Source organism: Lepidothrix coronata, unplaced genomic scaffold (assembly GCF_001604755.1).
Source record: "Lepidothrix coronata isolate B3197 unplaced genomic scaffold, Lepidothrix_coronata-1.0 Scaffold10, whole genome shotgun sequence".
Taxonomy (NCBI): Eukaryota; Metazoa; Chordata; class Aves; order Passeriformes; family Pipridae; genus Lepidothrix; species Lepidothrix coronata.
Window position 1 is genome coordinate 6,309,565 of NW_016690190.1, and position 25,707 is coordinate 6,335,271.

At 41.8% G+C, this 25,707-nt stretch overlaps 1 protein-coding gene across 1 annotated transcript in view; it reads left to right on the forward strand.

The window, feature by feature from the left end:
- Window positions 1-25,707, forward strand: part of TMTC1 (transmembrane and tetratricopeptide repeat containing 1) — a 144,606-nt gene that overhangs the window by 67,736 nt on the left and 51,163 nt on the right. Inside the window, exons 8-9 of the mRNA XM_017804603.1 lie at window positions 1,104-1,293; window positions 15,157-15,278. Of these exons, the coding sequence (XP_017660092.1) occupies window positions 1,104-1,293; window positions 15,157-15,278 (312 nt within the window). The remainder of the gene's footprint in view (window positions 1-1,103; window positions 1,294-15,156; window positions 15,279-25,707) is intronic.

The window sequence follows — 25,707 nt, forward strand, 5'->3', positions numbered from 1 at the left end:
CAACTGCCAAAGCAGGCTCAGATGGAAGAAATCCTATGCAGGATAGAATATATTTTTATTTTATTTTTTTTTTTAGTATTTGCCATTTTTGGTGCTGTGCACAATGTGGATTTTTCTGTTTGTGAGCCAGGGAAGAGTTTGTCTGTTCAAAGGCTGTTGCAATTTTGCTTGGTTGATTTCGTGATTGCTGGAATAATCTCCAATCTCTTGCACTCAAAAGTATTTCAACTTCAGATGCACTTTTTGGCAAGTAGATGCCAAGAAGCAAAATCCTGGGGGGGAGAGGGATGTGGGTTTGATTTTTATTTTTTTCTTTTTTCTTTAGCTCAGTCACACACATGCTGTTCTTGTTCAGTCTTCTGAAAGCCCTGCATACTTCCCATGGGCAGCATGCTCCCCATTTCCATTCCCCATTAATTTCCTCTCTATTGAGACTAACAATTATTGGAGATTGCAACAATTTGAAAGGTTCCTTACTTCTTCATATTTCTGTAGCACATCTCGTGCAATCTGTCCCCAGCCCTAATAAGCTGTGGTGGGATCAGCCAAAAATTGCCTCTGCCTCCTTTCTTCTGTATTTTCTCTCTGTGCCTTGGTTTGCAAAGAGAAAAGAGAGAAGAGTCTTTCTTTAGTTGCTCAATGTTGTGCATATAGAAGAAATCCTAAAGTTTAAGTCAAACCCAGCTAGAAGGATCTTTTGTATTGCAGCAGTGATGTAGTGAACAGTGTAAAAATTCAATACATGTGTGTACCTGCTTAGTTGCTATTCATTTATTCTTGAAGTTGGCAGAAAGTCACTTCAAAAGTCCAACATTCAAATGGGAGATGAAGGTCTGTTAGTTTTCCAAAGGCTGGTGCATAGAAACTGTGTAAATATTGCTGATCTTATGTTATTTCTTTAAACAGTCTGTTAAAGTGCCTCTTGCCTATGTCGGCATCTCCTTGTTGACAGAGAGGTGTGGTGTCGCCTGTGTGCGCAGAGTGTTGCTGGCTGGTTGTTTTGTTTTTTTCTCCTCCCACATAGTATGTTGCAATTGCCAAAGGAAAACGTTTCCTGTGTTGGCAGTCATTCCATGTATTACATTACCTGTTTTCATTTGCAGGTTTTTAACTTATTCCTACCTTCTGGCCTTCAATGCGTGGCTTCTGCTGGCCCCGATCACCCTGTGCTACGACTGGCAGGTCGGCAGCATCCCTCTGGTCGAGTCCATCTGGGATGCAAGGAACTTAGCCACAGTGTTCCTGGTGCTGGTGATGGCATTACTCAGCCTACACTGCATTGCTGCATTCAAGGTAACACCAAAACACATGCAGTACAACATTTAAAAAAATAAAGATCTTTTGTTTCCTAATCTTATGGTTTTCGTACTGCAGGTCAGCAACACAGCTTATCAGATCAGAGGTCTCCATGTCTCCTTTAGACACATCACCCCCAAAGGTCTCCAGGCTTCCTGATGTAACATTCATCCGGACATGTGTCTTTTTTGCTTCAGAGATGATTTTAGGTGCTTGCAATTCCAGGTCTTCCATGCTTGCTGATGATTCTCATTTTCTCTTGCGGTCTTCGATGCACTCTCCCATGACTGCATGATATGTCCAGAGAAGAGCAACGAGGCTGGTGAAGGGACTCGAGCACAAGTCCTGTGAGGAGAGGCTGAGGGAGCTGGGGTTGTTCAGCCTGGAGAAGAGGAGGCTCAGGGGAGACCTCATCACTCTCTACAACTCCCTGAAAGGAGGTCATAGCCAGGTGGGGGTTGGTCTCTTCTGCCAGGCAACTGTCAGCAAGACAAGAGGGCATGGTCTTAAGCTGTGCCAGGGGAGGTTTAGGTTAGATAATAGGAAGAAATTCTTTACAGAGAGGGTAGTCAGGCATTGGAATGGGTTGCCCAGGGAAGTGGTGGATTCTCCATCCCTGGAGGTTTTTAAGATAAGACTGGGTGTGGCACTTAGTGCCATAGTCTAGTGACCACAGGGGTGTTGGATCAAGGATTGGACTTGATGATCTCGGAGGTCTCTTCCAACCCAACTGATTCTATGATTCTATTCTATGATTCTGTGATCTTCAGATAAAATGGTTGGTTAAGCACAAGTTTTCCTCTGGAATGCATTGGATTGAGGTGAAAGAAACATATCATTAATAACTGATGCAGGCAAGCTTAACAGATGAGAATATCTTTCTAGTTGAATGTCTCGGTCTCTAATTGGTCTGATTTGAGGGCAAAACTTGGCCCGGAATCCTGCATTCGATTACTGTTAATGATCCAAACCCCACTGAAGTTGTTAAGCATCTCTGCCTCTCCCATAGTCATTAGGCTTTTTGTCACTTACTTCAAACAGGGCTGGGAACTGTCATCTGCAGAGCCATTTGAAAATAAAATCAATTCTTGTATTCTCACTTCTGCTATGCTTCTAAAACCTAAACGCTGGATACATCTCGATGAGAAGATTTTTTTGTCAGCAGAGTAATGGAATGTGGGAAATCTGAAATGATCTGGAAATTGTTCTTTAGCGTAAATAAATAGTTGGTAAGCCATACTTTACAATTCAGCATCTCAGAGGCACCATTAATTGTATTGCAGACATGGAAGTGGGATTGTACTAGCCTTGTCAGAGATCAGATGTGCACTTATATGGAAAGGGGTTTTTTTGTGGATCATAGGAACTTACAAGCTGTTCCTCCTTCAGCTGTGTTGTGGAAGCTTCTTTAAGAAAGGTGTTGGTAGTCATTTTGGAAATAGTAAAAAGTTTCTCTCTCTTAAATATATGTATCACTGAAAAGCATAGTAGAAGAGTGACAGGTTTTTAATACCTATGTTATGCTGAAATGTGCAGGTCATGTACATGCTTCCATCTACCCTGGCAGTCTTCCTTGTGCTCCTGATAAGAGAAAGAAAATGAACCAAACAGTTTGAGGCTGCAGAGTCATTAATTTAGATAATACATTGGTGGATGCTGTGTAGGAAATATGGGAAAATACCCTATTAGGTATTCACTAGTTCTACCTGCAGGTTGTACATCATCTCGTATTCCTCCTGCTTTCATTATTCACTGCTAGCAATATTCAGAACTGTTTGTATTATACCTAATCCTATTCCCAGGAAAGTTAATGATAAAATTCTCATTAGCCCAGTACTGAAGACTTCTGAAAAATCTTACTCCGTGTTCTTTGAAGTCTTTTCATTTCATTTTTATTTCTTCTCCTGTTGTCAGAATTTGAACTATGTGTAAGAATAATATTGTTGGTTCGCTTGGAAAAAATATTTCAGAATTATCTGAAGACATTTTGTGTTACTTTATTTTGGGTAAAATAATAATCCAAAAGGATTCCTTTGGGTAAATGAGTCATTTGTCTTCTGTCAAACTGCAAACCAAAATACTTCAAAACATTTTGTGTATTAAATGTCTAGATTTTATATTTTTATTATTTATTTTTTAAATCAAAACAAATCAGTCTGGATTTAGAAATACCACTGTTTGATTTGAAACTACAACTTGTAATTTTTTGTGAGAAGTTCAGTTTTGCTCTTGACCACTGTTAATGTTATTAAACAGTATGAATTTCACTCTTTGGGCATTTACTTACTGGATGCTTTGAAATTCATCTTACAAATTTCTTTGTGTTTATTCTTGAAAACCCCAAACACTGAATTAGTTGGATCTGAAGCAATCTGCTTTTGTATCTAGTTCAGTAAAACTAGAACCATCTTGACAGTCTCCTGTTGCAGCCTCCAACAAACCCACTGTGAACATGGAACTGGTAATGATTCCTGGGGATCACCTTGGACATGCTTCCCCCAGCCCTAGGTATAGAATCATAGAATCACAGAATGGTTTGGTTGAGAAGGACCTTAAAGATCATCTAGTTCCAACCCCCCTGCCAGGGGCAGGGACACCTTCCACTAGACCAGGTTGCTCAGAGCTCCATCCAACCTGACCTTGAACAATTCCAGGGACGGAGCATATATATGCATATAATTAGAGGTATAATTGGAGAGAGCTGAAATATTTTGCTTTTCAGGAAATTCTAAATCTCCGATTTCTGAAGCTTTTTTCTGTTTTATTTTTAACAACTCACATAGTCACCCAGTTGTGATACTGCCTTTAAGTTGTATGAAAATTGTGTGAAGATTGTGTTGTGCTGAGTAGTGTGCATTACTGAGGAAAGCAAACAGCAGGAAGTGCCCTTTTTCCTGGAAATAAATTATCCTTTCGTCTTCAAACACTCCCTTTTACAATGGAGAGAGGGAAGTTCAGGACACATGAACTGCAGGCAAAACTGATTATATTAGGCTCTTAAGAAAGCACCTTTCTAGGTGCAACAGCAGTGACCTTTTATATGACATTGCTTTCCTCAAGAAGGACCATCTTTCAGTTAAGCCCCAGACAGGCTATTTCTCTGTATTTTACAGCTTGTAGGCAGCACAAGACCACAAGACACATCTGTTGATTTTTCCCACTTCATAAAGTGTAAGATGTTCTGCTTTCTTTTAAAGCAAACACACAGAACTTTCTTAGAAGCCATTTTTCTCTCCTTTTTCATTGCAAACTCCAACCTGGAAGAGATAGCTTGGAATTTTCCAAGGAATTATTTTTGAGTGAACAGATATGCAGTTTGTGTGCCTTCTGTCTGAGAGTGTAGGTGTGCAGGGGTAAGAGAGGACAAAACCTCATTCATTCTCATTGGCACTGTCACTTTCCTTTCTGTGGCATGGAGAATGGAAATGCTAGAAATTGTTTTGGCAGCAGTGAGGACATTTGTCCAGTGAACTCTGAACTGATTGTCTGTGGCAAGAGATGATGCGTGTGCATCCACAACACAAACTCACAGGAGACTTGCAGAATGTATTGCATGGACTGTAATTAGGGAATACATGGATTGGATTTCTGCCTTTGGTGCCATCGAATTTTAAACAGGGCTAATTTGTTGTTGCTGTTTTGATTAGGGTACTAACTCTGTTGGCATGTATGTGTAGGGCTGATAAAGGACATCTAAGGCATGAAGCTTTCTTGTTCAGTTTCATTTTGTGAGCATTGTTATACCTCTGAAGGAGAAGAAACAGTGGAAGATTTCTGTCCATAGGTGCTTTTCTTGGAGCATGTCTGTTACTAGATGGGGGTTTAATGCTGAAAACTGCAGAAATGCAGAAGGCAGCTCTCCAGTTTGTTTGGAGAGACAAGCATCCCTTCTTATCCTCCACGTGCACTTTCACTGTTGGCCTCCACCTTACTTAATGAGGAAGTCACTTGAAAAAATTGCTTTCTTAATATCTTGTATAGAATTTCCATTCTCTGGGTCACTTCTTCTGTGTAGTGCGAATCCCTCTTGCCTATTGGCCAGAGAGCTCCCTGTGAGCAGCTCCCCAAGTAGGACTTGTTGCCCTGCACAGCGTTGAGGTGTACAGCCATGCTTGTGTCTTGCTGCATCCATCCCTATCACATGTCACAATTAATGCCCATCTTCAGGAGGTCTAGTGGGAGTAAAAAAAAAAGGCCAGCTCCTTGTTGCATCTCCCCCTGGGGGAGGAAAGGACCTTGCTGTCACCTCTGGCCAAGATTTTTCCGTAGTGACTAATGTGGCAAAGTGGCAGTCCACCATTAAGCAGCTCTTTGAAACCTTTTGGGACTTGATTTTTCACCATGCAGATGCCCAGCATGCTCTGCAAATTGGCCTCTCTGGAGCTTTTTTAGCCAAGGTACCAGGAGTCACTGGTTTGTCTCAAAATCCTCAGGTTCTGCTCAGCTCTTTGCAGTGAATTTCCTCACACAGGCTTCAAGTAGTGTGCTGGGGATGTGACAAAGGCTGGGGATGTTATTGCAAACACCTGCACCCCGGAGATATATTAATAGCTGGGAAAAGAGAATGACATTTATTTATCATTCATTTTCAAAGACAGCCTCAGCTGCGAGGAATGGATGTGGTCGGACTTCCAGCTTTGGGACTAGATGGGTTACAAAGACACCAGGAAATGGTGTCTCTTATTGCATGTCAAGCATGCCAGTTGCAAGGTCAGAGAAATAATCTGGTGCTTCAAATGGCCACTGGCCTACCCAGGGGCCCACAGGGCTGCCTTCCTATCCTGGAAGAAGCAGCGAGCACCTGGAGAACTAAAGGGAGGACAACAATTCTTGGCATTATCATCAGGGTGACAGTTATTTCTTTGACATGTCATAATAACTCAACGAGCATGAAAGGAAGACCCTTCAGGTGCCACTCTGCATGGCATTTTTAGGTCGCTGCTTAATTAGCAGTGTGATTAAAATGCAGCTTGTCCTGTAGTTGTAGCCGTGAATGTGTGTGTACGGAGTACATGATGGATGGGATTCCACTTTCCATTGGTACCTCCTACGTGGAGGGCTGATAGTGGGATACCTCACGTGTGTGTGCCATGGGCTAGTTCAGAGCCAGCTGACCGGGGAAACTAATTTGAAACAGTAGCTTTTGTACCTGACCACTTTGGGGGAACGTATCGTGCCTCATATTGCTTGGCCATCATGCATCTGTGCTCATGACCAGCGCTATGGAGGGACCTTATGGTGGTTCACAGCACCTTCTACCTGTTCAGCAGGAACACATGATGATGTGCAGCAGTCTCATGTCTGAGGAGGGAGTGCTGCTTATGTTTCACATCAATTAAAAAGACATGTCTAGTGTCCTCTAGGATATACCTTTTCAAAGAACACACTCTTCTGCCCTGTGTGATGTGGCTACATATGGTACAGGAAGTTGTGATGGTTTTCAGGTTATGTTCATTAAATGCAACTGAGATACATATTATCCTGATCTTTCATATTCTACAGTTGGTAGTTTTTTACTTTGAGTCCAATTTTAAAGGTAATGCTGCCTCTTTAAATTTCCCTGCATAGTGCTTCTTAGCCAAGACCAAGGCATTTTATACCAAATTATGATGACTTTAATTCGTGCTGTAATTGGCATCATACTGCCATTTTTCTGGTAGATTATATGTATGAATATCATCTGAGTATATTCTTCAGTCACTTGAAGGCTAAATTTCTTAGCTGACAATGTTCAGTTCCATCAAGGAGAGGAATTCATTTGTATCTCTTCTTTGTGTGCGTGTTTCTGTTGTTTTTGCTAGCGCTCACTGTGTGTATTCTGTTATGCTATTTACTTTACCCTGCACTCTTGAGGCCCTTGCCTCATTTCCCAGGTTGGCATTTCATTAATAAATCACAGCTTATGGACCTTTCTGGGGAACAATTGCCTTTTATAATATTCTACAGTAGTACCAGCATAGTTAGAAAGTATGCCTAGCAAAATTTATATGCCACAACACTTCCAGAACAATACCTACGTCAAAGGCACAGCAAGGTGAATAAGGCTATTCACTGATGGAGTCTATCTGACGAGCTGGAAACCACAGTCATTTTCATAAAAGGTCCATTTAAAATAAATCCTGCTTTCATTTTCCTGAGGGCCACTTGAATTCCTTCGACAGAGAGAGAGAAGGTCAGGGCTGATGTTCTTAATCCTTAGCAGTGAGTTTTTTCTATGCTGCTTCTGTTGTTAATATTTGCTGCAGGGGGAGAGTAATAAGCCAGAAAGACTCTGTTTAGTGAAAGCTGGGGGAAGGGGGGGAGCCCCTTGCGGGCACCCCGAGTGCCTCTCTGGCTGCATTTCTGCTCTGTCGACTGCTGCAAATGGATCAGCTGTGTGCAGGTCCCTGGTGGGGCTGGAAGAAACAGGAAAGCCTTCCCAGGGTGCTTGTTGTGCCAGCTGACAGACTCAAGTGAAAGGAAAATCCTTCCTTAGTATGTTTGTGACTGCTATTCTGGATTAAAAAAGCAAACACAAGAACTATCAAAACACCTTGCTCTTTTTCTCAGTAGATGTTTGAAATAACGGGTTTGGAGTGTGATACACTCGTGAGTAATTATAACCATAGCTGTAGTACTTCTGATTTGGCTCACCATGAATATATTCAGCATCTCACCAAACAGGCTCTTAACACCTGCAGGAGTTTGTCACGCTAGGAAGGTCATTTTCATAGGGGCAGGTAGTTCTGCCATTTTCAGTATATTAACACTGAAATACTTCTTTTATTCTACCATTTTCTTCTTCTGATTTGAGTTAATGTTTCAAGGGCCACTCAGAGCTGAAAGGTTTGGAGTGGCACAGTAATAGGGGTGAGTAGGAGAGGGTAGGTGAAATGAGGACCAAGAAATTTATAGCTGGGGGAGGTAATGGTGCTCATTGTGGCAATTTGGCCTTACTAAAACATTAGGGTGCCAAACTATTGTGGTATATTTGTTAGAATCCTCTTGTTCCTTGTTCCCTTCTTAAGAGCAAACTTGCCAAGAACAGAGTTGCTTTTCCAAAGATCATTCTTTTATGTACTGCAAGCAGTGTGCGTTAAATTTTGCCTGTTTTGTTTTGTTTTCCCCACTTGGTGAAGCAGCCTGCAGTCATAGAATGAAAGGGAAGAGGGAAAACCCACCAGAAGGTCAAAAGCATTATTTGAATTCCTGGAGCAATTTGTTGATTTTCCTATTTCCTTTTGGAATGTTTCACTTCTCTTTCAAAGATGTGTGTGCTCCTTCATCTTGCTCAAATTGGCTTGTCAAGTGGAATTAGAGGTTGCAGAGATTAAGGATTGGGAAAATGAGCTTATATCTTCAGGGAGTTGTAGAAACCTGGGTTAAAAAGACTGTAAACACACAGCTGAATGGATGGGTAGCTGACGTCTACAGGGGAAAAGAAAATAATAGATATCAAAATTTTACTATAGGACACTAAAGTAAAAAGTGAAGTATTGTAGAATATACTTCTGTGCCCTGCTGTTGGTTATGGGAGTGAGAAAGGACTATTTTCTGCTTTTATTCTATAATTGAAAGACTGATTTCCAGAGCTGCTGAGTGTCCACAGCTCCCATTGATGTAAACTTTTTAGGGACTTTCAGCACTTCTGAAAAAAATGCTGTTTTACCTGTTTTACAGACCAGGACTTGATTCCTTCTGGAATTGGAAAGATCTTGTTAGGGTGGTCTGAGATACGTGCCAAGGATTCCTCTTCATATAATCCTAGGTTAGGAAGCCAATGCTACTTTCAAGCGTTTTTATTCAGATCCTGGCTGGTGTGTGTTTGCCTGTACACCAGTTCCTGAACGGGTGCTGCAGCTGGAAAGTAGGTTTTGTTGTTGCCAAATACTTGAAATAATATCAGTGTGTCAGGTAGTTAATAAGCAAACAGAAGTGATGGTCAAAATAGTGTTGTAAATCTCCGTGGCTCTGGACTATCCGTGAAGTATAAAATGTGATTAATTCTAGTCAGTAGTAACCTTGAGTGATTTCTGTCAAAACTAGATGATCGTCAAGGAAAATTGAGTTATTTTAGGAAGTCAGTGACTTGATAAGCCTGGCATTCAAGCAGCTGGTGCTACTGAAGATGCTGATTTTTTAATTTTTTTAAATGAGATGAAAGAATAAAACTGATAAATTGTAGTGATTACAGAATTTGTGGCTCTATTTGTAGGAGCAAGCTGATTAAACCAGATGTCTGAGCCAGATTTGACGCTGGGAAGTTACCTTTGCCTTACCAAATGTTTGAATTTTTCAGACCATCTGTTGACACCTGACTTTTGGCATCATTCACTTAGAAATAGTGGCACAGGCAGCAGAGTGAAACAGCCTCAGCTCCACAGTGCCCACCTGTTTGGTCACAGAAGATAAAGATGTGCATGTCTCATCCTGATTTCTGCTGGTGACCTAAAGGAGACCATGGAGGATGGTACAGCTGTGCCATGACCTGTCTGTGCCTGCACCAGTGAGGTGGGACTTGGGAGCGCCCAGTGCTTGCTTCTGAGAGCTTTACAACCACAGGGATTTTTTTTTTTTCCTGTGAAGAAATGAATCCCTGGGGTTGATTCCTGATTAGCTTATGCTTTCTTTTTATCATCATGAATGCAGAGTGAATTTGATGTGCATCCTACACCATCCCTTTTATCTGTAATGCTGTAGATGTGGAAAGTGCAAGAGTAGATGTTTGCAGATCCTGACCTCTTGCCAGGTGAGACACTGCCAGTGGTTTGATGCAGGCTGGTGAGGAGTTGTGTTGCCAAGCTACTTGTGGCTTCATGAGAGAGTGGTACAGCAGGAATACATGAACTAGGTTTGTGTGCTGTCTGCACTAAGGGTTTGCACAAATGGCTGTTAGGAATAAACTGAAGAAGTGTCATCCTCTGTCTGTGGTCTACAGACCATCACATAGCCTCTTTGAATCTCTGTGTCTCTTTTGATGGATAATGCACTTACCTCCTAGGCCTGCAAGCATTTGAAAATGAGGAATAGCAATCATTGCTTTTATACAGCCATGCACTCCCAACTTTCCTGGATGCCAGCTTTTCTGTGCATGCAGTCAGATGTTCCAAGCACAACATCTCACTGGCTGCAATGGCCATCCAGAGCTCACTGTCTGAGGGTGATTGATGCATTTGGTAGGAAGGAAGTCTTTATTCCATGGAGCTGTTGGTTCTAAATGGTGAAGAGGTGGCACTTGCCTCATTCTCAAAATAAACCGTTAGAGGAAGAAATTAAACCCATTTGATTGCTACCTTCCCATCAAACAGGCAAGCATGTATAAACACTTTTGGAAATACTCAGAGGTAGAACAGAATGGAATTTGCTTAGGTTTGTTTGCCCAGCTGCTGTCTTCCCTGAGGTGCAACTTAATCCAGCCAGAAGGAATGCTGTCCTCATGGCTCTGCTTTCCAATGCCTCGGCCCTTGGAGGTGCCAGGGGATGTGAACATCAGTCCTGTCATCACAGTCTAGACTTAATGGATCTGGGACTTGATGGATCTGGCACCTCAGACGATGTTTTCTCAAGGGAAAAAGTAAGGAATTTACAGTGGGCTTATGCAGGTCCACAGTTAGGACAGATATGTTGAAGTAATCTGTGCACCTCCTGCACTCATACTTTGAGGGCTCTGACTTGTAGAAGACTTGTGATTTAGCCGTAGTCAGCAAATACTTATTTATGGCTCAGGAATGTCTTCTATGTAATATGGAAGGACTTCTTTCAGTTGTGAAATCAAGGGTTTCTTCGTTTTCCCCCAAGTTGCCAAGGAACCAATTTTTGAGATTTATTGCTGTATTGATGATGTTTGACCTTGGAGTGATTCTTTGATATTTTGTTTGAGATAGTGTGACACTTTACTTGGGAGAAGTAGTGTTCTTTAGTTCTTTGATAAGTCTATGAAAAGTAATTTAAAAGGCTCTTTTCTTGATTGGTTTTTGGTTTGGTTCGTTGGTTTGTTGTTGGGTTTTTTGGGTTATAGTATATTGAAGGCTTAATTGTAATGCGTTAGATGTGAATTTGAAAACTCCTCCCTCCCACCAAGCTATTTACTATAAGAAATGCTATTTTGATTTGAAGTCAGCTTGTCCTTAACAGGAGGAATTGTTCTAAGGTTAATTCAAAGGTGTTCATTGATTATTTTTTTTTCAGCCCAGAGAGAGACCTCTCTGACAGAAAGATAAGTTTTGTATTTCCAAAAGAAAGCACTTCCTTTAAGATGAAAGAAATTGTCTTTCTGTAAAAGGAATGAAGTGATCTGTAATTTCTAGTCCTAGCTTTTTTTGTCCAAAGGAAAAAGGAAGACAAACAAAATTGCCTATTACTCTTTAAAAGCTTTTACTACTGCTCTGGGTACCTGAAAGATGCTGATTCTGACACCTTTAGCTCAGCTGTTTCAGGTGGGCTCATATGACCAAAGTAGTTAAACCAAATATATGGTCCCAATATTTCTTTTATTTCCTTGCCTGGAAAATGTAACAGGCTACATACAGATTGAGTCTGTTTTATTTAAAAGACACGTGAAAAGCATCTCCTCTGGCTTGAGTTGCATGGGAGATCCTGCTGTCCTCTTTTCCTGCAACCCTACGGTACCACTCCCTGAGGATCCTGTGCCATTCTGTCCTGCTTACTTACTTACTTATTTATAAATCTGTCAGTCCCTCCAGGGAAAAGGGGAATAGAAGGGGAGTCCTAAGTAAATTTGTTGGGAAAAAGGATAAAGGAGAATATGGTATCTTATGACTTGTGCTGTTAGCTTTTAGCTGTCTACAGTTATCACCCCTGGTACATACAATCCTTTCAACACATTGTGGTTGCGTTTCTGTCCTTTCTTCTGTTTTCCCTGAGCTGCCCAGGTTGGCAGATGTTAGCCCTTGCTGGAAAGGCAGGGACAGGTAGCTCTGCTGTGCCCTGGCAAGGCTGGGATAGAAGAATGGGCAGCTCTCTGGTCAGGGCAAAGGCCAGTTTTGTCAGTATCTAATTGGTGAGTAGAAACTGTTTAGGGAAGTGAGAGATAAGATCTGGCTGTGAACAGGGGAGCTTTGTCCTCCAGTATGAATTCCAAACTGTGGGCAGCCAGTCATTTGGAAGTTGCTTGAGCCAGAGCAACTGCATCCAGACTGTGTTGCTGATGGCCACGGATGAGTTTCACATGCCCACCAACCACACTTATTTGTCCTGCCCTGCCTGGAGGCTCTCCCCAGCCTCTCCTCCCAGGCAGGACCCAGCCACAGGGCCAGGATGTCATACACAAAGTCCCTGGACAAATTTTGGAGATGTTACTATCTGGGCAGAGAAGAGAAGCCCAGAGTGAGCTCTGGGATGACCACAGTACTTTGACCTGCTGGCTCACAGGCAGGACCACGCGTAGCACAAAACCAGCTGCAGCCTGGCCTTCGAGGACCAGCTCTTCACAAAAGCCTCTGCCTCAATGGAATGCTTCAGAAAGGCCACTGCCAGTTATTTTTTGTTTCAGAAATCAGTAGCACTGTGGAGGGTTCTGCTGCTTCATGAGGCTGGTTTGTGAGTGCTGGTCTGCTGTCTTTGAGCCCTGCCCAAGGGACTGAGCTGGCAGCCCTCAATGGCGTTAACCCAGAGTTGTGACGTGTTGTGCAGACAAAAAGGGCATGCAGTACCATTTTCTCCTTCAGCTGAGCTAATTCCCATATTTTCCTCTTTCCCATTTGATGTACAAGTTATGTCTTTCTACAGCATTCAGTTTCCTTTGCTTATCTACAGTGTTGCAGCCTTGAGTAACACCATGTCCTTCCTAGAGATTTTTAACTAGAGGTTGTTTTCCTAATTATTGATTTAGTGAACAATAACTGGAGAAGTATTCGATAACTGGTTTATTTGAAAGCAAGTACATATCTTGGTGGCAGAGAACATTTTATGCATTAGCAGTGCACTCCCTTTGGCCCAACATACCTTCTTGTGCCTCCGGGTCTTTGTGGCTAAACCCCTGGGGTAGAGTGGTGGCAGAAAATGGGCACCTTAATTAAGTCAGACAAGGTGGGAAGGAGGTGCCAAATGGCAGGAGAAAATGGAGTATATTTCCAGAGCTGAATAGGAGGAAAGTTGGAGTTGAGCTGAGGACTGATAATTTGCATTCAGAGTTGAGAAATAATTTTTAATCCTTTTTTTTTCTGTTCGATTTTCTATTGTAATTAGAAGCCAAAATGACCATTACTGGGCAGCTCTGCTCATCAGCTTTATGGATTGGTGTCAGCTTCAGCTCTGAGAACAATATATTTTAGGTGCTCTTGTGACTGCATGTAGGCACTAGTAACTGTGATTCCAAGACACTGAAAAAGTGGATACTAGAAGCACCACAGATAACTGTGGTGCTGTTTAAAGCAGATATTGATAAAGAAGTCTGGGGACATCAATTCTACTCCTCTCTCTGTCTCATCTTTCCTCTTTGAGACAGGGGAAACTAGTGCACTTTTTTGTGATCCTAGGGTTCAGCTCCTCTAAAGCAACATCAGAGCCTCCTGACTTGGACCTGTGCATTTGGTACCCATAGACAATGTTCATTGTCTTTCCCATAGAATAGAATGAATATATTTTAATAGTAAGGCTTCTGAATTTCAGCCACTGTCTAGACCAGTGGTAACTGGTGTTGCAGTCTGTAGCTTTGCAAAAGCAAGACAGGTTGTACTGCTTGGCCCAGCATCATTGATTGGTCTCCCTTTCTCTGCTCAAAAATCTTGTTCAGCGATCCTAAATTTAGCTCCCTCCAGCAGAGAAGTCAATTTGCTCTCCAAAGTTGAGAAATTGCCCACAACAATTAGAAAGTACCGCAACCATTAAGTGATTCTGGTTGCATCTGTTTCTAAGCGTGACAAAGCTTCTTCATCGGGCGGCTGATGAGGAGCGGGTATCGCAGGGCCTGAAAGCACAGATGTCTGCCTGAGCGATTGAGCAGGCCTAAAGCTACACTTCTGTTAGCCTGATGTCATTCTTTGAGAACATCAGAAGAAAGCAAGAGCTGTTTCGCCCTCTTGGTGTGGAGCTAAATCTGAAACTCAACTCGCCCAAGGAGGCTTGGGTCTCTCCATGGCGGGATCAGTGGCCGCTGCTGATCGCGGCATCCTGAGACACTTGTGCTGGCCACACAGATCACAGTTGTTTTGAATTGCATGTGGTAATTTGATTTCTGTTCAAAGAGTGAACTAACACTGAAGTGAGCACAAGTGAAGGGCATTAACTGGGCTCAAGTGAAAAACATTAATTTTAGCATACAGCGAGTCTCAGATTTCTGACTCTGTGTGAGTATGGAGACCTTGTGTGCAAAAGTATCATTTCAAGTTTAGATATTTCCTTGAAAGGGATAAAATGACTGCATTAATGTGTCATTTGGGGCTAGTTTTCTTTACACAAAATGTGGCTGACTGAATGGTTTTTTCTCTGTTATAAACATTTAGGATTGAACACAGCACTCTGTGTGTATGTGATATGCATTTGTGTATTTACATAGTCACACTGCTATAGACATGCTAATGTATATATTTACACTGTTCTATACTTATATATTACCACTGTGGGTTATATCCTCAGTACTAGCTATGCCATGCATATGGGAGAGCTGACCTTGGAAAAGATACCAAGGGTAATAATAGACACTGTGGGTAGTGTTTGTGCACTTTCTGGGCATATTCAATGCACAAACAGTGCATAAATATCAAAGAACAGTGTTTTGGAATAATTTCTTTTAAATGCAAAACATATCAAACGTTAATCTAAGTTGCTTTTTTTTATGACTCCCAAAAGGAAAGGGGAAAGTTAGTGGTGAATTAAGTGGATTTTTTTAGTTGATTCTTGTTTCATTTTGTATTATTGCAGAAACTGGAACACAAAGAAGTTTTGGTTGGCTTATTGTTCCTGGTTTTCCCATTCATCCCAGCCAGCAACCTCTTCTTCAGGGTGGGATTTGTTGTGGCAGAGCGAGTCCTTTACATGCCAAGGTAACTATTGCAATTGAACTTGTTTCTGATGAGACCACTATCTCATTTTCTAAAAGCAGGCATGATTGCTTCTTCACTTTTAAATACTTCAAACATCACACTGCTAGTTAGTGTATTCTCTGCCTTTTAGTTTTGGTGTGATAGCATGAGAGATTTTACAGCCACCTGAGAGCAGATTGCTTGGCAGGAGCAAAGCTACCTAAAATCCCTTCTTTTTTTTTTTTAAACATGGATTTTTTTTTTTTGTATACTTGTCACAGCTCAATACAGAGATGAAGTAGTCTTTCTTGGGCATTGTCTCCGAAGATTTTCTTTCTTGGTAGCATTATCAAATTAAATTGTTTGATGTCTTTACTTAAGGACAGTAGCTGAAAAGTTAACCTGTGATATTGTTATTGTGGTATTGTTCAGCTTTCCCACTACATTAGGTGGTCAGGAGCCTATTGCTGTCTTAAAAGGCTGCTGGCTTCAGTTGTGGAATAGGAACATGAACTCCTGCTTGTAAGCTATTGACTACATATCTAAGAGTGGAGGATTTGCAGCTGTTGAACAGGGTGAGGAAAATCCAGCCGTGTCTCCATTCCTTGGCCAGTGCCCTGAAATTTCCCACAGCTTTCAGCCTCTAACAATTCAGCAGTCTGGGTGCTTCCAGTTGCATTTACTCAAGGACAACTTTGAGGTGTTACTTCTGGCATCTCCAAAGTATCCAGACGAGAGGATGCAGTGGCAGTCAGAGGCCATGCATCCGAGAGGCACCAGACCATTGTCCATTTCACAGAAACACAGGCTGGTTGAGGTTGGAAAGGACCTTGGGATCTGATAGAAATCCCGTGTGCAAGCAGATCCCGTTGCCTGGGACATGTACAAACGGCTCTGAGTATGTCCAAAAAGGGAGACTCCACAGCCTCTCTGAGCAACATCTGCCACTGCAGTTTGTTCCATCCATGATCATAAATGGATGCTGCATCTTGGGTGCTGCAAGCCAGAAAGCCAACTTCTACCCTTGGATGCAGAAGGCCAACATGAGTTATATCTAATGGGAACTGCCACTGTGGAGCTGTTGACCAGCACAAGTACCCCATTTCACTCTGGATTTGTGACAACTGAAACAAAAGTTTTATTCCACAAAATGTTTAAATTGTATTCCTCAGAAATTGTGGATCCAAACGCCCTAAGAAAAATGCTTATAGATGGTCTTTTGCAAAACTGTATATATTCTGATTGTCATTTGTGTAAGCACTACCACAAAAGGGCTGCTCACTGGTGTAAAACTCAGGCTGTGTAGGAGCTATTACATTTATTACAAGCTTCTTATGCAGTTAGGCTGTATTCCTGTGCCTCTATATACTGACATGCTTTTTAGGTCAAATCCTGCTGACTTTATTCACATCACTAGCCCTTCCTTTGTTTGCTGGGAGTGTACCTGAAAGTATAGTGAGTGAAAGTTGTCCCTCGGAGTTATTTTGCAGATGATACCCTCAACTAATGGATCTTGCATCATTTCAAATTAACTTGGAAATCAGATTGCTTTAAATTCATGTAACAGAAAATGAGGAAACACATGAAAGCGCAAGGCTATTAAGGAAACAGTCAGCTGAGCACAGGGCTGTGTTGAGTGGTTGCTTTTCTGAATCTCAAAAGAACAACTGCGGGGAAATACTTCAGCTGTCAGCAGTTCCTTGTCCTCCTCCAGATGAGACTGCTGATATAATGAGAGGAGGGGCAATGAAGAAGAAAAAAGGGTATGTTTGCACAGAGAAAATTAATCAGCGTTAACATGTGTGCATATAGTTTGTATAATGCTTTTTATTTCCCTAAGGGCTTTGCAAATATATGACCTACAAAGTAGGTAATTGATAGTTGCTACTTTTTTTTTCTTTTTTCCAGTTAGGAAAACTGAGGCAGGAGGATTAAATGATTACTCTGGAGTAAATCTGTGTCAGAGTCCCTGAATCTCATACTTTGCTCGGATCAGTCCTGTCCTGCTTTGCAATATTTGGTTTTTGCTCTTAGCTCAGGCTGGCAGATACCTGGCATGAAAAGGGAAGGCAAACCCTGGCAGTGGATGGGAGAGGTGGGCAGTTTCCAGCCAAAGGATCTGGAGAGAGCTGAGCATCCTCCAGGTGCAAAATGGCATGAGTGATGGGGGGACTTCTGTGAACATTCATGACTATGGCAGCACAAAAATAATGTGATTTTGTTTTGTTTTGTTTTTCCCCTTGGGAACATGGCAGTTTAGTAACGCTGGCTTTGGGAAGTGCTTGTGTTCTTTATTTAGAACAGCCTTTAGCAACTTTCTCATATTACATCTTGAAAAGGGGTTTTCCTATCCTTCACCATTCCTTCTCTAAAACTCAGCAAATCAGAGGTTGTCATTCAGCTTTATTTACACAAAAGTCCTCAGTCAGATGGAGAGGACTCCATGATTTATGTTTTTGGGCTTATGCTGGAAGGTGCTTTTCTATCTCTGTTTCGAGTAATAGCCTTTTATTAATATTTATGGATGTGACACAGGTATTATGGATGTGACAGTTGTCTATGTGTGTCACAGCCTTAAATCCTAGTTCAGTGTTGCTCAGTCGTTACCTGGGGAAAATGTCAATCATTTTCTTTTCAATAAAAGTTAAGTAAGGACCCAAGAATTTATGTAAAAGATGTTGTAAATAGAAAGAAGCAAGAAATAAGCCTTTTACTTGATGTGTAATTATATGGCTGGGTCTTGTCTTCTGGGGATTGATGGGTATTTGGAACAATTCCTCTTCTGTATGCTACCCTGCCTCGGGGGAGAGACATATAAGCTATGCCAAAATGGTTCAATGTTTTTTTTAATTGGGTTTAGCTAAACAGAAATATTTGGAGAAAATATTTCTTGTATTTATTTTTCATTTCAGGGTTACAAGCACTTACTTGTTTAAATCAGGAATTTTTAATAATAGTATTGCTTTAGCCTGAAAAATTTAATTGGAAAACAACTTGTTGTCTTTTAACTTTAAAATTTTTTTGTTGTTGTTTTATTGCCCATAAGAGGGGAAGGCTTGTTTTCAGGAGGGCAAGGGGTGTGAAATACTTGCCTTGGGAGTGGTGGACAGGATACAACTCTCTACAATTTTTCAAAGAAGCATCACAATAAATAGCTAGATCAGTGAAAGTCTTAAACCAGAGGTTTTCCCCTCTTCAAAGTGTCCATGTTAACTCTGCTCAGAACACCACAGGCAGCCTAATTGTTTGAAAATCCAGAACAACTGTGCATCCAGTTATTTTGAGGTGTGAGCAATTTGTCTGTACTTACACAGGAGCACCAGCTCTTCCTCTGTGTAGCCCTTCACCATGCAGAAACAAGGAGAGTCAATGCAAACTCTTGGGCTATCTAGGAGCTGCATCCCTCCTGATGGACCAACAGAGCTGAGCTTGCTCTCACCTTGTGGGATCACACCTTGCCTATCACAGCAATTTCTGTGTTTTCTTCATCTTCCACTGCTAGCCTGATAGCAGTGGCTCCTGGCTGAGCTGCTGTATCATAACTGGACAGCATAAACTGTTTTCCCAACCTCATGTGAACCAACAAATCAACCAAAACATTGCTACATGGGTTATTTCCAATTTGCTGACAGCAACAGGCAATCCAGTGCTACCTGCACCATTGTTATGGCAACTCGTTTGTGGTGGGTAATGCAGTGAGTGGGTTGCAGAGTGCACAGTTACTCTTTCCTAGCACAGGCAATTATGGGTTGCTGTCATTTTTTTTTACCAGCTCCTCTCTATATCAAGAGTTGATGTTGCAACCCTAATTGTCGATACTAGAAGATGAGATCACTGCTATATACAGGATAGCATTTGCTTCACCATCCATCTCAAAATCTGCAAGAAAGCCAGTATTCAGGAAAAAAGCACACTTGTATTTTTCAGTAGCTTAACACATCATGTTAAAGCTTTCCCCAAACCATAGCAAAGTAGAGACCATATGAATTTTTGCCTTTGCATGGAGCATGTTTTCAATTCTTTGTGCTAATGCATTTTTACCAGTTAGTGTAATTCTATACATTATTAACTTTTGTGATTGGAGATTAGAAAAATAATGTGGTAGGTAATGGAATTGTCTGTAACTTTTATGAACCCTGTAATTCCTGAGCAGAAGTCCCCATTGCTTATAAGGCAGCCAGTTGAGGATGGGATTTACTGCTGCTTCTTTTTGTTGGGAGCATGTTATGTTCTCTACGTTATTGTCCTTTTCTTAAAGACCAGCTGTGCAATGGCTGTGCAATGGAGTGGTGATGTATTTTCAGTTTCCTTTGCTGCTCTTTCTGAGTGGCTTTCTCTTTGCCAATCTTTACTGTTATTTGAAGCTACAAGTTCACCAGGAGCTGAATTTCTGCTTGCCTTTCAGAATTCCTTCAGTATTAGATCAGATCCTGTAAGGGATCATCTGATTTACAGAAGAAGCTTCTCTTTTCAATTGGAGTCAAACACTGACCCCAGCAAAGTCAGCAATGAAAGTCCCATTGGCTCCATGGAGCCTGTTTATCTTCTCCCTGATCTCAATTCAGCAACATAATTAAGCTTTTTACCAGTTTTCAAGTTAAGTCCACGAATCATTTGGGATTTGTATATGGAATGTAAGCTACACCTGTTCCATTTACTTAAAACAAACATGATTTCATCTATGTACTCTGTTGCTGCTGTTCTTGCAAGGGCCATGGAGCAGCTGAAGTTCAAAAGCAGTGGATTGGATTATATTCCCTGTAATTCAGCTATGGACCTGAGGGCATTGGGAGTGAAAGGGCAGGAATTATGTGATGGCAATCAGACCCCAGGCCCAGCTGAGTCCCTCTGTACTGTGAGGGGGTGCCTGTCCCTGCCCCAGGGTATCAATTTGAGCAGCAGTCTGGAAAATGGCTCGTGGCTGGAGGTGAGGTGGTCAGGACTTGAGCTGAGAGAAGTGATTCTGGTTCTGCTTCCCTATCTATGAAACAGAGATAATAACTCCACTCTGCCTTTCAGAAGGGGCCAAAGAGAGTTCTCATTAATTAATGAGAAATAACTCCTTATAGGAAGGCTAAATGCTATGAGCAGCTACCTTGCAGATGCATATCCAAACTTTGCTTCTAGTTTTGGAAGGCTTGCCCGATCCCTATTGAACACTTCAAGGAGAAATCAAAGCAGCCGTCCCCTGTTAATGCAGGCAAGAAATGCTGAGATGCTAGTGCCATATATTTTGGCAAAAGGCAGTAAAGTTGTAGGAATAAAAACTGAACTTATTCTGCAAAGCAGAAAAAGATTAGCTCATGGCACATTTGGTCTAGACTGTGGTATTGCGTTATTTTAACTAAATTTAAAACGTGCTTTTGAGAAATGTGTTGCCTTTCGGACAGGCACAGTCGATTCAGGGGAAGGCTAAATTTGTGTGGAGTTATGGACATTAGTGGCTATACTGGAAAGATTTCTGGTTTTGCTGTGATAGATTAAGTTAAAGGAAAACCTTCAAATTCATTTATTCTGCTATTGAAAATTATACAAATAGCTAAAGATATTGATTTTAAAAATAATAAATTAAGTTAATGTCATCTTGTAGAAGTATTCTACTTGGTCATGTTGATTAAAAGAAGAGTTCTTATTTACAAGGGCCTTAAGAAGATGCCTTGTGAAATTAAATAGAAAATACTCTTACATGGAGTTTTTAGAGATTTGCGATGGAATTGAATGAAAAATTATGTCCCTACTACAGAATTCCAGAAGTTATTACAGAATTTAAATTAAAACTGTATCATACAGACCCTTCCCCACTAAAGCATATAAGATTTAGGGAAATTTCTGTGGAATTCACATGGCATTGTGTAGGATTTTTCATTGATAAAATGTTTTCTTTCCGTAATTCATATAGTAATGAAAAACCTCAAAGGTTTCTGTATTACCTGTAAATATTTCAGATAGAAATCTGTTGGAAGTGAAATCTTGGACTCAAAGACTCTGATGAAGGGGGCTTGTTTATCACGTGACTTTTTGGAAGGAAAGGAAGGGAAATGTGTCCAAATGCTGGAATAGCCATTCAAGGGTTAGCAGAATCATTAATTTCTAGTGCATATTTTCTCTCTAATAAGGAAGAGTTTCTGCATTTCCTCTAATTACATCACGTTCTGCCTAGAGGACCACATTGCTTCTGGAGGTAAATCATTTTGATGACTTAGCTGATCATGTCTAAGTGTCTTTAATACAGGCCTGCGTAGCTTTTAATTTAGAGCCAATGACAAAGTCTTAACACTAACTCATAAGGTACCCTTCCAAATTAGCTGTATTCTGCCAGTGCTTGTGGTTCTCTCTGTCTTTGTATTACAACCTGCAGCCTATTCCAGGAAAAGCCTGCTTAATTGCAGTGAAAATTTGACATTCTATTCAGCAGACTCAGTAGTAAGTTAAGTACACTGCCAGTTCCTTGGTGTCACACTGATATTTCTGAGCTGTAAAGCTGGTTTTTTTCCAATCGGATTTTTTTTTGTATGTTAAATATTATACCTTGATGGTGTTCCTTAATTTTTTTAAAACCTCTAGTAACCAAGAAAAACTTTATTAATTCCAGGTCATCATTACCAAGAGACAGGCAATTTAAACAACGCTTTTCCCCGTTGTCCCCAAAACTCAGTACCAGTGAATGCTGCTAATTGTCTGCATGTGACAGAGACACATCCTGCATCCTCTTTGCCTTTGGACATTTAGTCTAAAACGTGACTGTTAAAACAGGTTTTTCACTGGTAGTACTATCCGATTGAGAAAGTTTTGGTACAACATTTTCCCATGAAAAATATGACATTTCAGTTAATGCAAAACTTTTTGCTGAGGTTTGCTGACTGTAATGAAACTTCAGATAAAAAGGTTGGAAACCAAAAGATTTCTCCAGGCCAAGATGGAGTTTACAGTCAAAAGGAGATGAACAACAGAAATGGACAGTTGGGTAGAGTGGCCCAGAATTGCCTCTTTGGGGACACACAACGCTCATTTGAGAGTTGGGACATCAGGGTTCATCTGCCACACACCAGCATCTCTTCAGGACTGTTGGTGCTGATCTACACCATGCTGGACCATTCCACGGTGGCAGTTTAATGTAGACCAGTTCTAGGCCCATGATTGCACTCTTGTCCAATTAGCCAGCTTGTAACTTAGACTAGCCTTGTACCAGCTGTGAGGGAAAGTCTTGATCCAGCAGTAAGTTTGGCAGTGCAAAGTAAACTTTTTAAAAATTCTGGAAAACATTTGCAGCTGTGGAGTGTGGTTATTTCAGATCAGCACACGGGCTTTCATGGCTGGGGAATTTTGTGGACCCCAAGCTCAAAACTCTGCGTGTGCACCCACTGCACCCCCAGCTCTGGGCCTCACCTGGCACAGTGTTTTGAACCCAGGTGATCCAATTTGCAGGGAGTGCACCAGCTTCTGAGTTTCTGGCTTTTGTGTATGACTCAGGAAATGGTTTTGTTTGTTGAAAGGTTGGACTTTATGACCTTGGAGGTCTTTTCCAACTTTAATGATTCTATGATTTTATGACTCAAGTGCAAGCTAGCATGCACATACAAATACACTTTTTTTCTAGATGGAAACGTTTGTTTTTTTTTTAAAGTGCAGATTTTATCCTGGCCCAAACAGCTCCAGCTTTGAAAAACTTGACATTTTTCATAAAACAGCATCTTTGCTACTCTGCCAGCACAGCTCATCACTGGAGCTGCATGCCTGAGAGTGCTTTTTGGGGCAGAAAGAGCCACCCTGGCCATGCTTATTTTTGCCAGTGCTCCTTTCCACATCTGACTGCTCTGGTGAGGCAGGAGCAGCCCACACGGCATGCCAAGCGTGCTTTTTGCAATCAATTACTCTCCATTAGAGAAGTGTGAGCAGAGCCGATGAGTTTAACAGGGATGAACTGCCTTTTCCCCTGCAGCAACAGCCCTGCCTGCAAGCTGCATTTCAGCTGACTTTGGCTCTTCCTCTCAGTGTGTTTCCTCTGCTCAGGCTGCAGAGCTGGAGTGGCTGGGACTAGGAGCACATAAGAGTGTTGTGCCAGGTAATATATGTGTGGGACTGGGGCTCGGAAGCTTGTGGGGAACTATGAAACTGAGAAAATAAAATGTTTGTGTTCAGCATTTGGACCTGGCAGCAGACAGGCTGCGCTCCTTCTCTGAAGGGCAGCAGCAGGGTATGTATTTAGTCATGAACACAAGGGTTAAACTTGCTTCAGAGCAGCTTCAAAGTGAGGGTTGGTTTTTATGGAGGGAAAGGGAGTCATCTTAAATAAGTGCTGGAAATCAAGAAGGAGTTTTGCAGCCCAGAAAGAGCCTCCGGGGTGAAATGTCAAAGCCAAGTGCATTTTCTGGTCTCAGTATAATTTTGAGATAATCCCTTTTGTTGCATTAGCAGCCCCTGAACAGGGCAGTGTTTCTTCCATGGTTTGACAGGCTGCTTAGAGGCAACTCTTTTCCAAACTGATAGGTATGCATCTATGCACCTGGATTCTTCTCTGGGCTGAGCTCTGAAATCTGCAGTATGATGAGATCAGTGGATTTACTCTGAGTTTACATGTGTGTAGTTGAGATTAAATCAGTTTTAAATAACCTACAACTACTTCACAAGTTTTGATATCCACAAAATTACCATTAAGAAGTGTAAGGAAGGCATCTTTTCTGCATAGTTTCTCCCTCCTGTTTCGTCTCCTGAGCTTACAGCTCTGCCTGGCTGAGTTAGAAAAGGCTGGAGCTGCACTGCTGGTTTACAGGCCTGTTCCCTCAGAACTGCAGCTCTCAGCCTGCTCTGCCCACGCAGTCCTCCATGGAGTGGAAACCTGCGCTGTGCAAAGTCACAGCTTGGAAAATACAATAGAATGCCTGACTAGAACATGGTTCTTCAGGAGCTTTCTGCAGCAGTATGTCTCCAAGCAATTTATGGAGGGGGTAAGATGGTTTCTGATGCAGGCAGATTGCTGTAGCAGAACATCCTGATAATCTTGGGCTACAGCACTAGCAACACATGTCTTTAATTAGATGCCATCACCAAGAGCCAAATGCAGTGAGAACTGTTCCTGACTTTTACTAAAACGTGAGAGAAACGTGATCCACAGAGTGAGAGCAGAACTGTGTGTAAGCATTGTCAGTAACAGCCTTGCCTTGGGAAAGGAGCCATAATGGCCAAAGGAAAAGTTGAATTTGTAATCTAATTACCCAAGTGTTTGCAAATGTTAAATATCTGCTGGTTTGGCTCTAGTTTTAATTGAGTGATACATGTAGAGCCCCACGGAAAATGGGGTCTGTATGCCACCTCGTTGCCATCTGCTTGTGCCTCCTATCACTTTGCTTCTTTGCAGGTGGAACAATATTAACCCAAAGAAATCACAGACAAAAATCTGTCATTGTACAGCTCCCTGTGTGCAATCTGCCAAAAAACACATGGCAGTGGCGCAGAGGGTTTCCCTGCTGCGTGCATCCCTGCCCTCACTGCAATTCAGGGCATGCCTAAGGTACCACTTTAGTACCTCAGGAGCCTGAAACGTGAGGAAGCATGAAACCATTGGCCTGCTGGCCCATCTGTGCAGCTTTCCTGCTGCATCATTGAATTTCTGAAGCCACAGGTTCTCCCTTAATAAGTGTGCTCATTGTGAGCTCACAGAAAAAATATTATCATGTTCACCTGCTGGGCAGTGCCTCAGGTCCTACGTTGCAGGACCCTCAGACCAGGCTTGCATGGACTTTTCGCAGTGGGGAACAGTTGCTGTAGCAGGTTGTTGCTTATCCTATGGAATTTAAAAAAAGGGCAAAAAAAAAAGCTTAGCAGTTTTACAGTAATCCAGTGGAAAATGGACTTAAAAGAAGAAAAGTGGGTTGGGGATTTTGCTTGTTTCCCATTGTTTTGGTTTTGCTACAAAGTATTTCAGAAAAGTGCTTGCATGACAATGCCAAGACAGAAGCCCTTCAGGAGAAATGGTTCCCTCCCTAGGAAATGCTAGAGTTAACTAAAAAACCAAACAAACCCCAAACCCACAACCTTGCAGCCTCAATACATATGCAGATAGCTACGATGATGTCTGGAATGTAGTACTTAAGGACAGGTTTTTCAAGTAGCAAACAGGTCTTTGATGAAAGGTCCTTTTGAGACATTTTCATTTTTTCCTGTAAATGTCTGCAAGTAAAAACTGCTTTCCTGGTGAGCCAGTGGTAAGGTTTGATATGGAGTTGACTCCCTGTCACCCTGAGGAAAAAAAAGATGACATATTTGAAATGTTCTTTGTGTTTGTGGGTGATGGCAGGGTCATGGCAGAATTAACCACATGAAACATTACCTGGCAAGTTTCCTTCTTGAATTAACTGCAGCCTCACCTGTGTGGCCCTTTCCACCAGGGTACCACAGCTTGGGCTGCTGCTGACTTGCTGAATTTCAGAGCAGCTTCCAAGGGCTTACCTGA